The sequence below is a fragment of the Natator depressus genome, chromosome 13 (assembly GCF_965152275.1).
Source record: "Natator depressus isolate rNatDep1 chromosome 13, rNatDep2.hap1, whole genome shotgun sequence".
Lineage (NCBI taxonomy): Eukaryota > Metazoa > Chordata > Testudines > Cheloniidae > Natator > Natator depressus.
Window position 1 is genome coordinate 19,312,165 of NC_134246.1, and position 14,438 is coordinate 19,326,602.

General features: G+C 50.1%; 1 protein-coding gene across 2 annotated transcripts in view; it reads right to left on the reverse strand.

Annotated features, from left to right (window-relative positions):
* JPH2 (junctophilin 2) overlaps positions 1-14,438 on the reverse strand; it is a 63,234-nt gene that overhangs the window by 4,793 nt on the left and 44,003 nt on the right. For both annotated transcript variants that reach the window (XM_074970096.1, XM_074970095.1), the window contains exon 4: positions 1,631-2,553. In XM_074970096.1, the coding sequence (XP_074826197.1) occupies positions 1,631-2,553 (923 nt within the window). The remainder of the gene's footprint in view (positions 1-1,630; positions 2,554-14,438) is intronic.

Genomic DNA, 14,438 nt, shown 5'->3' on the forward strand with positions numbered 1-14,438 from the left:
TCTAAACAGAATTTTGCCTTCAAGCCATGAGCCCAAACCACAACCCCAGATTCAACTGCCCCCAGGACTTGGGATCCTGATCTGCTGGCCAGCCCCTTCCTCTCTAGTGGGCAAACTTAAACCTGGCATCAGAACACAACCAGGAGCTTCAGGGAACATTCAGATCCCAATTTCAGGGCAGGGGCCTGTCCCACTATCAGGGAGGAATGACAGTCCAGTGGTTAGAGTGGTAGCCTGGGGCACAGGAAACCTGCATTCAATTCCCCACTCTGCCACAGACTTCCTGTGTCACCGTGGCCAAGTCACTTAGGCCAAGATTTTCAAAAGCAACTAATGATGCTGAAAGAAAAGGAGTACTTGTGGCACCTTAGAGACTAACAAATTTATTTGAGCATAAGCTTTCGTGAGCTACAGCTCACTTCATCGGATGCTGAGTGTCTAAAATTTGGGGAGCCTAGCTTGAGATACCGGAAATAGGCCTGATTTTCAGAGGATGGGTGTTCAGCTCTTTCTGACAACGAGGGCCCTTTACAGTGTCTCAGGTTGCGGCACCCCAAATTGAAGCACGTGAAATCACCCGTTACTTCTGAAACTCACAGTTGGTCTCTCTGTGCCTCAGCTCCCCATCTGTAAAAACACAGAGACATTGTGGGGTTCAATATAGTAAAAAGGTTGTGAGGCGCTCAGGTACTATGGCAACGGGGGCCATAAAAGTACCTTAGATAGATTATGTGCACAGGGGCTTTGTGATGTGGGCATCCGTCCACTAGGCCACTATGCTGGCTTTAGACCACTGGTTCACTTGATACAGGCCACCATCCCTTCTGGTGGTAACAAGGGCTTTTAATTAGGAAGAGGTAAGCCAATGAGGATAAAATAAGAACCCACCTTATCAAACACCCAAACCTTGAGGCAGAAAGTCAAACCCAAACTTCATATGACAGTCAAAACAATTAATATTTGTAACAAAAGATTCCAAGCACCTCTTTCACCTGAGACTGGAAGCAGAACTATCTTTAAATAAGATGAGAAACACCATCTTTGTGGTATTACCGGTCCAGCTTAACCCAGCAGACACTGGGAAAGCCACTTCTTATGAGGATTCCAGCCTAATTTCTAGGCCATAAAGGTTTGAAGAAGCCTCTGAAATTCTAAGTATCTAAACCTTCAGACCCTTTTGAGGTTCACCTATTAATATTCACTGCCCAGCTGTTCCAGATACAAACCAGTGAACTTGAGGTGAAAGGTCAATTCCCAATCTCCTGAGCTATCCTGTCGCTAGCAGGAAACCCTGCACTAGGCATGGATAAAACTATCCCAGAGATCTTTCATAGTTTCATAGATTTTAAGGCCAGAAGAAACCTTGGAGCATCTGGTCTCACCTAAAGTTATATTAAGTTCAAATTACCTTCAATTAACCAAGATCCTGGCAAGATGTTTCACTAGAAGTTGAACTCTGAAACAAGCCTTCCAAAGTGCATGTGCAGATTTTGTACCCACACTTGCACATGCAAATTGGTGAGAGATGTGCAACCACCCCAAGTGAACGCACAATTTCAAAGGCTGCTTTGAAAATCTGGCCCCACACGCATACAATTCCTATTCTAATGAGGCTACCATGCAACATCACCTCTTCAAATTCATCCACTTCCTGTGTCACTTCTTCAGGCGAAGGCTCCTTCTTAGCTACCACTGTAGGTTCGGGTTTAACCAGAGCCTTGATCTCAGTCTTTTGCTCAGGCTTGGCTTCAGTTGCAGCTTCTGTTTTCACAGCAGCCTTGTGCTCGGCTGTATGGTGTTGCTTCAGCTCTTGTTTATGTTTGGGCTCTGGCGTGGGCTGCTCTGGTTTAGATTCTGCTTTGGGCACTGGTTTCTCTTCAAGTGCTGGTTCCTGCTGAGTGATGGGTGTACCTCCCCTCCTCTGAAGTTCTGCTTTGTGTTCAATAGCCCTCATGTCAGTTTTTGGCTCTGGGGAGACCGACTTGGCAGGTGATTTGGGGACAGGGAATGGTTCTTCCTCAAAGTCCAAGGGGGGAGTGATTGGGGAGGTCCTCACTGCGTAGCTGTGATAGCCTTGGTATAATTCAACATCAGGTTCTTGCACTATCCTCTGAAGGGGCTTGATCTCCATCTGGTCTGCTGAAGTCCTGGTATTGCTGAGCCGAATGGAGTTCTGTGAGGCAGGTCTGCTACTGGCTGCTGCCTTCTCCCCGTGTGCCAACAGTGGATTGGATGGTGTGCTGGGCCTACTTCCTGTGAGGCTCCCGTCTCTGCTGTGATCCCCGTTCCAGTTGCCAGGGCTGAGGAAGCCATCCCTCTGTGAACTCTGCTTTGCCCGCTTTGCCTCCGGCGGCGTTCCAGCGGGACTCGGAGATGGCATTCGGGCTGGATTTTCCTTGCAGGGGGCAGAGTCTTTCTCATGGAGCTGAGGGCTTTCGGGAGGGGTTGACGGTGGTGGTGCTTTGGTTGGCAGAGCTACTGCTTCCATGTTCCCCACATTCTCTACATTCTCAATGATCTCCTGGAGCAACTTCCTCTTCTGGTACTCAGGGCCTGGAGGAGAGGAAAGGAAGAGATGTTCAGCATCCTCTGTGAGTAGCTGGTCACCCTCTGCCTGCCTCTTAGTTCTCATGAGCTAAAGGGTCTGAGTGAACACATGCTCAAGGGCCCCTTACGATCCTTGTTACCATGTGAGAAGACAAGGAACCTACTTTTCTGGTGCCCCATGACCTGACAACTGGTTTTGAGGGTGCAAGTGTATGGCTGCAAAAAACTGCACCTACATTTTTGTGTCTGCACTTCACTGCAGGTGCAAATACTGCACATCAAATGACTTGATTTGTAGTTACAAGCAGGAAGTTAGACCCTCTCTAGTAATATGCATCCAATGGCGTATTATCGCCTAGGCCGACAAGGCCCTAGGCCTAGGGTGGCAAATTTGCAGGGGCGGCAAATTTATAATAGCAGCGCTTTTGTAATCGCGGCATTTTTGCAGAAGCCCAGTGCCTGTCGGACGCCTGTATCATCGTTTATTCCTACTGTAGCTGCGCACCAAACTGGAGCATCAGTGACGCCGCGATTCCACTAACCAGAGCACGTACTGAAACCACCAATGACGGCGCAATGCCATTTAGTAAACGTACTCACGACAATCCTAAACGTTAATAATCTGACCGGAAGGAAGAAATTAAGCGGTTCTCAGCTTTAAAAAAATGCTATACAAAAGAAAGAAAGGGGGTGGCAATTATTTCAGGGCCTAAGGGCGGCAAAATCATTAGTCTGCCACCGTATGCATCACAGACCCAACTTTGCACCTCCAGAACTAAATATCTGAAAATCAGGAACAAGGTGTTTTCAGAATCATAGACACTATAGATGGGAAAGATCCTGTAGCCTAGTTGGATTGGCCAGGATTGTTCCCTTCAGTTAGAAGCAGGACCTGCTCACAGACTGTAATGTCTACATTGTCACTTTGCCAAGATCCTAGCCTAGGATAAGGTAAATGAGAGGGACAAAGTGGGTGAGGTAATATCTTTTATTGGACCAACTGATGTTGGTGGAAGAGACAAGCTTTTGAACTACACAGAGCTCTTCTTCAGGTCAAGGTAACTCTCTCTGCGTGTGCTCGCCGGTTCCTGCTGGCCTCCTGCCTGAACTCGGCCATGCCAGCTCTGTGCTGTTTCTGACATGGACTCTATATAAAGCACCTGGTTCAAGTAACTAAGCCTTTACCTTAAAATATACTGAAGCCCACGTATGGGGACTGTCTAATTCCACGGGAGACTGTCTAGGTCAATAGCTTGGATGTGACCCAGCAGGAAGACTGTGTACCACCCATACTATATTTTAAGAACAAGCCCTGATTTTATGGGTTCATCCTGTGCTCTGCAAGGCCAGTCTGATACAGGCACCAGTCGGTGATTCAACACATTCCTATCTGAAACTGGACCCTGCAGGGTTCCACTGAAAAAACATATAATATGCAGAAAGAAAAGAAGGTTCTTCCCACTCCCCGTCACTCCCCACCTCTCTCACTCTCCAGCATTTGCTCAGCCTGTGCCTTGTCACCTGCCTCTGAGTGCATTCAAGTTCCTCCCAAACCGGCCTTTTGTTGCATTTCCCAGCAGCTAAACAGTCCTGCTGCATTTCTCCGAGTGACTTAACTAGCTGGGACTTTTGCTGAAGATAACACCCTGGTCCGGGTTAAAGGATACACTGAAAAACCCAAGAGAAGATTCTCTCCCTCTTCGTTAATAAACCTGTCAACTAAAGAAAAATCCTTGCTATTCTAGCAGGGAGCGGGAAATAAAAATTCTCCCATATATCTTTGTAGCTCCTTTCACCCAAGGAGCAGAATATGCTTTACAAACAACCAGTATCACAATCGCAGCTCAGTCGAAACACAGCGAGGTAGCTGCTGTTCTCTCCATTACGCAGATGGAGAAGCTGAGGCATAGAGACACAAGGTGGTGTTCCCAGGTCACCCAGTCAGTCATGTAAAGAGCTGCAATAGGATCTTGGAATCCTGACTGTGCGGAGTACATACCCACTGGTTTGTACTTGACACGGCTTAGCTGTGCCTTGACTGCCGTTACTAGCATGATGACAGCAAGTGCGAGTATGTGTTCTGGCGCAGGAAAATCAGTGTAGACATAGCCTCACTCTCACCTTCCTGTCTCTCTCCACATTCCTTCGCTCCCCTCCTTCTGACACAAATGTGAATGTCTCTCACTCTTATATTCTCTGTTCTAGTCACTTGCCCTAGAAATTTGCTCCATGCGTTGATTTCCCTTTGCCTGAAGAAAGGACTTTCTAAACATCTCATGTGAAAAGAGCCAAGTTGGATTTTCCGCAGTACATCTAAACTCTTAAAATCACAGTATGTTTTCAGAAGAGATTCACCACACATTGGAAATAGACGCTTATTTCTATCTCTGACACAGCCCTTCAAACAGGCAGCTAAGGGAAAACTGAGACAAGGAGCTATAGGTCAGAATAAAAAGTCACTCCTTGATTGGATTTCCCTGCACCTGTATGGGGAAAGCCAGATGAGTCATCCAGGCAAAAGGGCCTGTTGTGACAGCCAAGTGCGTAGATGAAGCCTGACTATAAGCAGCTCCACAGACCTGTGCAATGTCCAGCTAAGTGACCTCTGGCATGGAGATCCTGTTCAGAACAGCAGAGCAAAGACCCATTCCAATTCCACAAGGTGACTCCAGGATTTAGATTTCACTCTGATGTCTGACCTCATCTGACTTGCTGTGTCAACACAGCTTAGATCATTGTTTTCCTGTCAGTAAATCTTTGCTTCTGGGTAACCTTGCACAAAGACTGCATGGCAAATCCCCACCAAACAAACCTGCTTACATTTTGAAGTACAGTAGTACAATCTGGCCTCTTTAAAACAATCCACAAAACCCTACCAACCCAACATGCCCTGCACATGCTTCTCCCTGTGGGGAGATGATGAAAAAACAAACAACAAATAGATGTGTGGTCACATCGCTTAAAGTACTGCTGGAAGGAGCAATACCAGGGGGGCGAGTGCAGGAATCAGAACAGAATAGGATAGAGTCATTGGCCTATGCCGGTTGTCAAAGGGCAGTAGGCAAAGGTGAGGATGCAGGGATGGAACTTTGGCCCCTGGTCTACAGAAGGGTGGTTATTGTTATTGATATTACAGTGGTGCCTAGAGGCCACAACTGAGACCAGGGCCACATTGTGCTAGGTGCTGTACATACACATTGTAAGAGATAGCCACTGCCCAAAGCACTTACAGTCTAAATAGACAAGACAGACGAAGGGTGGGAAAGGTCACAGAGGCACAGAGAGAGGAAGTGATTTGCCCAAGGTCACATAGCATTTCAGTGGCAGAGCCCTAGTGCCCTATGTAGGAGACCATGTCATGTTCCCACTGGTTGCAGTACAGCTTCCTTCCACTCCACTTGGTCCCAATCCAACACCCCTGCTAAGAATCCTTCTGAGAGGTGGTGGAGAAGATGGAGTCTGTTTTGTCTAGTACAATTGCCAAAAAATCCTGCCTACACTAGAGCAAACAACCCGAATTTAAATTAGAGGTGGGTGCCTAAGAGAAACATGTCTGTGGCTATTCATTTGAGTAAAAGACTCTATTCAGTCTGAGTTCACGCCCCTTTTGTGGTCACTTTCTGCCAGTATTTCAGCAAACAAGTGTGCTGGCAGAGACAGTGAATTTTTAGAGACTATTCAAGCATATCATTCATGTAAAGCAAATATTACATTTGTAATCCTGACTATTCAGACCAGAAACCTGATTCCAAAAGCTCTGCTTAGCTGGTCAGGAAACAGAAATACACCAGGTGTCCAGTTTGTGTTTTGAACATTGAATGCAACGTGCTGTCTGTGACTGATCAGCAGAGCAAGAACCACTGGCAGGAGTTACTTGGCGAATCATTTTGAAAAATGAGTTTGTCCAGTGTTTGTCCAGCAACGAGCACAAGGGGGTCCTAGTCCACAACAGGAGCTCCGCAGGTGCTACAGTAATACAAATGATAAATAATAATTTGAGCCAATCTTAAAGTGCAGTCTGGGAACAGACCGAGGCATCACACATTAAACATTTGCTCTGAATTATGCTTTTGGCTCCTGTTCAAGCCATGCCACCTACAACTGTCTTTGGAAACAGCATCCCCTGTATGGTTCTGCTGAACCTGAGAGCTTCTGGGGAACACAGATGAATGTAGCCAAGTATGTGCTACAAAGGGAACAGGGCCTTTAAGTCTCCCTGCAGTGGACTATGTAGCCGTTCAATCTCTTTTTCTCCCCTCCCCCAAGTATTAACTGAGGTTTTGCACCTGGCCTGGAAGTTGGACTTTGATGATCTACTCCTGCTAAAAAATCAATGGTGTGAGCAGTATGCTGCTAACACTGGCCTGTATAGGGTAACTCCTACCAAAGGTGGGGGTAGGGGAGAGGTATAGGATTTATTTTAGCCACCCTGCCCTGCCTGCACACTCCTGTCAATCATAAAGAGACCCATTCAGGGCCATTTATTTCTGGCTGCAACTAGATTATTTGGAGGCCATTTCACCAGTTGTTCAGTCTCCTCAAAATAGCACCCAGCACCTCCCCACCCGCCTTGGGTTCCTTGCCTCTCAGCTGGTGCCGTCTTCTCCCTCTGAATAATTCACACAAGAAAAATCAATCTCACAAACATGCCGTCACTCCCCACCTCTCTCAGTCTCCGGCGTTTGTTCAGCCTGTGCCTTGTCGCCTGCCTCTAAGTGCAACATTTCAGTGAGGCCCTTTCTCTGCAGGATTTTTGCCCGTTTGTTACACTGTGATACTGGCTGGGACAGTGTGCAGAATGCTTACTAAAGGGCTGGTGTGATTTGCACTGGCAACGTAGGCACTATTTTTGCACCCGTCTAAATGAACTGCAGGTGCAAATATGAGCCCTTGGTATTTCTAACTACTTGAGTGGCAACCACAAAAGAGGGGCAGCCCTCTTGGGGTATGTCTTTACTGCACAGTTACCAAGGCCCCTATCTGGGTTTTAGCCCAACCCCCCCCCCGCCCCAACCGTCCACACAAATAAACCTCTGACCTGCATTTGGAGGTGCTTTAAGTCTGGGCTGGTTGGCCCAGCTGAGCGTGTGGGTTAGAACCTGGGTGCTTCACTCAAGCTGGAAACTGCTCACTTTGTAGCGAGGATGCAGGCAAAACCACTCAAGTAATGACAGTCCTCCAATGCCTTCCCACGATTCCACCCAGGGGGTAGACAAGTTCTCACACAATTGACACAATTAACTGGGAATGACTCCTAGAGCCTCTCAGCACAAAGGAAAAAAGGTTACCTGCCTTTCGTAACTGTTGTTCTTCGAGATGTGTTGCTCATGTCCATTCCATTCTAGGTGTGCGCACCCCCACACGCATGGGCATCAGAGACTTCTGCCTTAGCGGTACCCGTAAGGCCGGCTGTAGCGCCCTCTAGAGTGCCGCGCTCACGCCGCAGTATATCAGGTGCTGCCGGCCCTGTGCCCTCTCAGTTCCTTCTTGCCGAGAACTCCGACCAAGGGGCAGGAGGGCGGGTGATGGAATGGACATAAGCAACACATCTCAAAGAACAACAGTTACGAAAGGTAGGTAATCGGGTTTTTTTCTTCGAGTGCTTGCTTATGTCAATTCCATTCTAGGTGATTCACAAGCAGGATCAATGGAGGGGGGCTCGGAGTTCACCATTGTGCAGCTTGCAGTACAGCGCTGCCAAAGCCGGCGTCGTCTTGCGCCTGGCTGGGTCAGCGTGTAGTGCGATGCGAACGTATGGACTGACGACCAGGTGGCGGCCCGACAGATCTCTTGGATTGGCACCTGTGCCAGGAAGGCCACTGAAGACGCCTGTGCTCTAGTGGAATGAGCTGGCGGGGGCACTTTCGCCAGCTCGTAGCACTGGCAGATGCAGGCCGTGATCCAAGATGAAATTCTCTGGGCTGACACCAGGCAGCCCTTCATCCTGTCCGCGACAGCAACGAACAACTGCTTTGACTTGTGGAACGGCCGCACTCTATCGATGTAGAAGGCCAGCGCCCGTCTGACATCCAGCGTATGCAACCTGCACCCCTCATCCGATGCGTGAGGCTTTGGACAGAGGACCGGTAAGTAAATGTCCTGGCCTGTGTGGATCTGGGAAACAACCTTGGGCAGAAAAGCCAGATGTGGGTGCAGCTGGACCTTGTCCTTGTAGAAGACCGTATAAGGTGGCTCTGATGTGAGCGCCCTGATCTCGGACACCCACCATGCCGACGTTATAGTGACCAAGAAGGACACCTTCCAGGAAAGGAGCAGGAAGCTAGGGGTTAAAAAGGAGGGCCCATGAGCTTCAAGAGCACCAGATTCAGGTCCCAAGGGGAACCGGGTCTTGGACGTGCAGGTACAGGTGCTCTAGACCTTTCAGGAATTGCGCTGTCATGGGATGGCCGAAGACAGATCTGCCCTGAAGCAGAGGATGGAACGCAGAAATGGCTGTTAGGTGCACCCTGACTGAAGACAGCAACAAGCCCTGGAGCTTTAGATGCAGCAGACAGTCCAGGATGTCCTGCAACAGGGCCTCCTCAGGACAAACGCGCTTGTCCAAGGTCCAACATGCAAAGTGCTTCCACTTGGCCACATAGGCAGCCGTGGTAGAAGGCTTCCTGCTGCCCAGCAGGACCTGTTGGACTGCCACGGAGCACTCTTGTTCGTCCTTGCTTAGCCACAGAGCAGCCACGCCATCAGGTGCAGCCACGCCAGGTTCGGGTGCAGCAGATTGCCGTGGTTCTGGGATCGCAGATTGGACGGAGAGGTATCTGCAGCAGGTTGGCCACCGAAAGACTCAGCAGCATGCTGAACCAGTGCTGATGAGGCCACTCCGGGGCAATGAGAATGACGCACACTCTGTCTTGCTTCACCTTTAGCAGGACTCTGTGGCACGGGCAGAGAGGCATACATCCATGCTCCCCACCATGGGATCAGGAAGGTGTCCAACAGGGAACCCTTGTTCCCACCGTATAGGAAGCAGAACACATGGCACTTGCTGTTCTACCTGGACACAAACAGCTCCACCTGGGGAGTACCCCACCGTCGGAAGATCAGGCTGACCACCTCCGGATGGGGTGACCACTTGTGGTGAGAGGAGAAGGTCCTGTTGAGGTGATCTGCCAGGATGTTCCTGGTTCCAGATAAGTGAGCGGCCACCAGGTGGATGGCGTTCTGCACACAAAGGTCCCAGAGGCTGAGCTCCTCTTGACACAGGGCCGAGGACCTGGCTCCGCCCTGCCTGTTGATGTAATACATCGTGGACGTGTTGTCCGTGAGGACCTGCACCACCTTGCCTTTCAGGTGGGTCAAAAACACCTGAGAGGCCAGGCACACCGCCTTGACCTCCCTGACGTTGATATGAAGAGCTAAGTCATGCTGCATCCAGTGACCCTGGGTGCTGAGCTTGCCCAGGTGGGCTCCCCAGCCCAGATTTGACATGTCTGAGACCAGGATGAGCAACAGTGATGGGGACATAAAGGGAACACCTTCCCCCCCACCCTCCCCCGCAGCACTGACTTGGGGTCTAGCCACCAGTTCAAGAGCGAGAGGGCACAGTCCAGCACAGTGACAGCTCAGTCTAGGGGGTGCCTGCTAGGAACGTAGACCGTTGCTAGCCATGTTTGCAGGGGTCGCAGATGAAGCCAGGCGTGCCTGACCATGTACATGCACACTGCCATGTGGCCCACCAGACACAGGCAAGTGTGGGCCGTGGTGATCAGATGTCTCCTCACGTGGGCAATGATATCCACCATGGCCTGAAAGCATGTTTCCAGAAGGAAGGCCCTGGCTCGCGTGGAATCGAGAACCACTCTGATAAACTCTATGCGCTGGACCAGCGTTAACAAGGACTTTTCTGTTTTTATCAACAGGCCCAGGTTGCTGCAGGTGGAGCGCACCAGATCGAGGCTTCTCTACACCTGTCCCAGAGACCTGCCCTTAATGAGCCAGTCATCGGGGTACAGAAAGATCTGGTAAGAATGAGGTAACCTGCGACCAGGCCGAGTGGTAGGGAGAAAGGTGGTTGAGGAAAGGATGGGCAGGATCTGGCCAGCTGATTGTGGCGTTGCTCTCGAGCACACCCTCAAAACAATCGCTTTTGGCCCCCCGGGTGCTTAGCAGGTCCGGGCTGGGCTAGCGAGTGAAAGGAGGAAGGGCGGCGATGGCTAAACCCAGTGTCCCTTCTCCTTGCATGCCCAATGAGCGAAGGGTAGCCTTAGTGTCCTTCAACCCATGTAGCCTGGTGTCCATTTGATCAGAGAAGAGCCCAACTCCATCAAAGGGGAGGTCCTGAATTGATGCCTGCATCTCCTGGGAAAGGCCTGCCGTTTGGAACCAGGAGCTGCGTTGCATACCCACCACCAATGTGACAACCCTTGCTGCCAAGTCTGCCGCATCCCATGCCATATGCGGGGAGCATCTGGCTACAGCAATCCCTTCCTCTACCAGGCTACCAAACTCCTGAGCCTGACCCTGAGGAAGGGAGTCCTGGAACTTCTGGAAGCTGTCCCTAAGGTTAAAATTGTATCGGCCCGGCAGGCCCTGATGGTTCACCACTCGGAATTGTAAGCTGTCTGTTGAATAAATTTTTCTGCCAAATAAATCAAGTTTCTTTGCTTCTTTGTTCTTGGGGATAGAGGGGGTGGGGACCTGCTTGTCCTTCTTGTTGGCCACTGACACTATCAGTGAGCCCTGGGGAGGGTGGGTATACAACTACTCTAAATCTTTGGCTGGCACAAAGTACTTTTTCTCAGCCCGTTTCGAGGTGGGTGGGATAGAGGATGGGGTCTGCCACAGAGCCTTAGCAATCTTGAGGACCCGATCATGTACAGATAGGGCAATCCGGGCAGACATAGCGGCTGAGAAGACATTGAAAAGGGTGTCCTCCTGCTCCACCATCTCCTGCACTTCCAGCCCCAAGTTCTCAGCCACCACCTCAGAAGGGCTTGGTGTTCTTTAAAGTCATCTGGGGGCCTGGCCCTGGAAGGTCCCACGACCTCCTCGTCCGGAGAAGACAAGGAGGCCCTGGCCACCAGTGGAGGCGCTGAGGGCTCGGCAGCCACTGGAGAGGGAGGTTTGGGGGTGGGCACTGGATCCTCCACCTCCGGCCCCCACCTCCACCAGTGGGGCCGTCAATCTTTGCTCCACTGATGCGTGCTGTGAAGGGGGCATTGTCATCAACAGAACTCCCCATGCTCCCCAATACGGCCACTATGTTGGCCACTGGCCTTGCTGCCACTGCGGTGCCGGGGATGGCAGAACATTTTCTGGTGCCCAATCCCATCGTGGAGACCGAGGCAATGGGCTGAACTGGGCCTCTGCACCAGAGGAACCACTCTCCAGTGACCAGGGAGGAGCCGTCAACTCCTGGGTCTGCTTGCTGGTTGTGGCTACCGGTGAGCGCTGACCAGGCGTAAGTGACTGATGGCTATACTGGGGAGAACTGGCGTTGGGGAGAACGGTGCTGCGGACACAGGTAACACGAGGGGGAATGGTCCCATGGTGCCGGTGACCAAGACCAACGTCTAGACATGGATCGGCAAGAGGGTGAACGTGTCGGTCATAATATGGGGAGCCCTGGACTGTGGAAGAATGTCTCGGCACCCGGGGGGAGAGTTTGGGCGATTGGCGGTGCAGTTACGACCTGCCACGGGATTGCTTGTCCAGTGACCTACGGCGCGCTCCCCTGCCCCCGGAGGGGACTTAACAGCTGGCTTGCATTCTCGGGGAGCCTTAGCCTGGTCCTGTGGCACCGGAGATGCCATATGAGCAGGTGGAGACCTGTGCTCTCTCTGTGCCTGGGTTTGGGATGATGATGGTGCCGGCAGGATGGTGGGTCCCATACTGCTCACCAGAGGCAGAGGGCTAAGAGCCCCAGCCACGGAGGCACGCTTGTGCTGCTCCAGAGAAGGTTGGCAGACAGGCCTGGTCTCTCTACTGGATGACCTCTGGGCCTTCTTGCTTGGCACTGGCGGGCGCTTCCTTGCCTTCTTCTTCGGCACCGGCGACGGTGAACGGTGCTGAGAGGAGCTGGGCGCTGGTGGCGCACTGCACACAGAGGCCGAAGTACTCAGTGTAGCCTGTGCAGAGGGCTGAGAAGCTGGGCAGAGAGCGGACTCCATCAGATGAGCGAATGTCCCTCTCCTTCTGGGTGCGAGATGGAAAGTTCTTACAGATCCGGCAATGCTCCTTGATGTGTGATTCCCCCAAGCACTTAAGGCAGCTGTCGGGGGGGAGGGGAGTCACTCACAGGCATAGGCCTGCCACAGACCTGGGAGCTCAGGGCAGGCCCCGCTTGGGGCGAAGTCCCCGCTGGGACCTACTATGCACTTAACAACTACTTAACACTAACTACAATCGAACAAAGACCCGAAGGCATGAAGTCTAATCGGAGAAACCGCTAGCTCTTGACGAGCAAGAGAGGCGCTCCAGCTGACCTCCCTGGGTGGTAAGAAGGAACTGAGAGGGTGCAGGCAGGTAATGCCTGATAACCATGGCATGAGCGTGGCATTCTAGAGGGCACTACAGCCGGTCCTACAGGTACTGCTAAGGCAAAAATCTCCAAAGGCCACGAACATGGGCATGCACACACCTAGAATGGAATCGACATGAGCAAGCACCCAAAGAAGAACCACAGGATATGCCCCCAGGGATGCATGGTCAAGTGCAGAACCAGTGAGGACACAGTAACATAGGTGTAGCTTTGCTGTGGGGATACTAATAGCCAGGCTAGGCTAGTCTGGGTGCTAAGACTTGCGTTCCAGTCCCCCAGGCTAACTCTGCAGTGAAGACATACCCTTGGGAACTTAGCTGTGTAAGTACAGGACTCCTCTCACAAGAGCTGGGCAATTAATGGACTTTTCAGTTCACCGGCAGTTCCGAAAAATCAGGACAATTGTTTCAAGCCTAGCCAAAAATGAAATTTTTGGAGTTTTCAGTGAAGCAAAAAGTAAAAAAAAATCATTTTGGCTTGAAAGAAATATTTTGGTTGACCCAAAATGAAACATTTGGTTTCAAATCTGAGCAGTGTTTGTACCTTTTTGCATTTTTTAAAAAATAAGACAGAAATGTTGGAATAAAAACTCATTTTGACCCCAAAAAATCAAAACATATCATTTTGAAAAAGTTGACATAAAGTGTTTCGACTTTTTCAGATTTTTTTGCATCTGAACCAAACTGACAAAACTGATATGAATTTGTGAAACTTTTCCTGTTGCCAAAATGTTTCATCCAAAAAATTTTACCCAGCTCTACTTTGCACCCATAACAGAGGGAGAAGGACGCATCTGTGATGAGACATCACACTGCCAGATGTGTGCAACCAGTCGTGGCCTGAATCTGGAGGAGACAGCACTGTGAATAGAAAAGACTGATGTGTCACGTGATGAGAAATCACGGGAGTTACTGCCATGGGTTGAAACCACGCAAAAGAGAATAAATGACATTTATTTTCTCTTTTGTGTACCTGTGATTTCTGGGTCTTTATTTGATCCCCATAAACTCAAGTCTGCAGATAAACTGGAGGTTGTTGCGTTATTTAAAAATCACGTACTTAAAATAAAATTCAGTAAAAGAGAGAGGAACATCCTGACATAAGAAAGATTGACATGAAGGAATTCCATTTGTACAACACTTGGTTGGAATTTGATTGCTAGGGGGCCAGATTCTCAGTTAGGCTATGTTTACGGCCTTTTAAACTGGCAGAGTGGTATAAAGGGATTTGAGTGTACATGAAGATTCAGGCCATTATAGTTTTCTTTACAGATGCATGTTTTCCTGGTATTGTTGTATCATTTTGCTTTTCTGTCCTCCACTCTCTCAATAAAACATGGTTTGCATTAAAAAGAGAGTAAAAGAAGGAAAACAGGAATGCTAATAAAATAGTA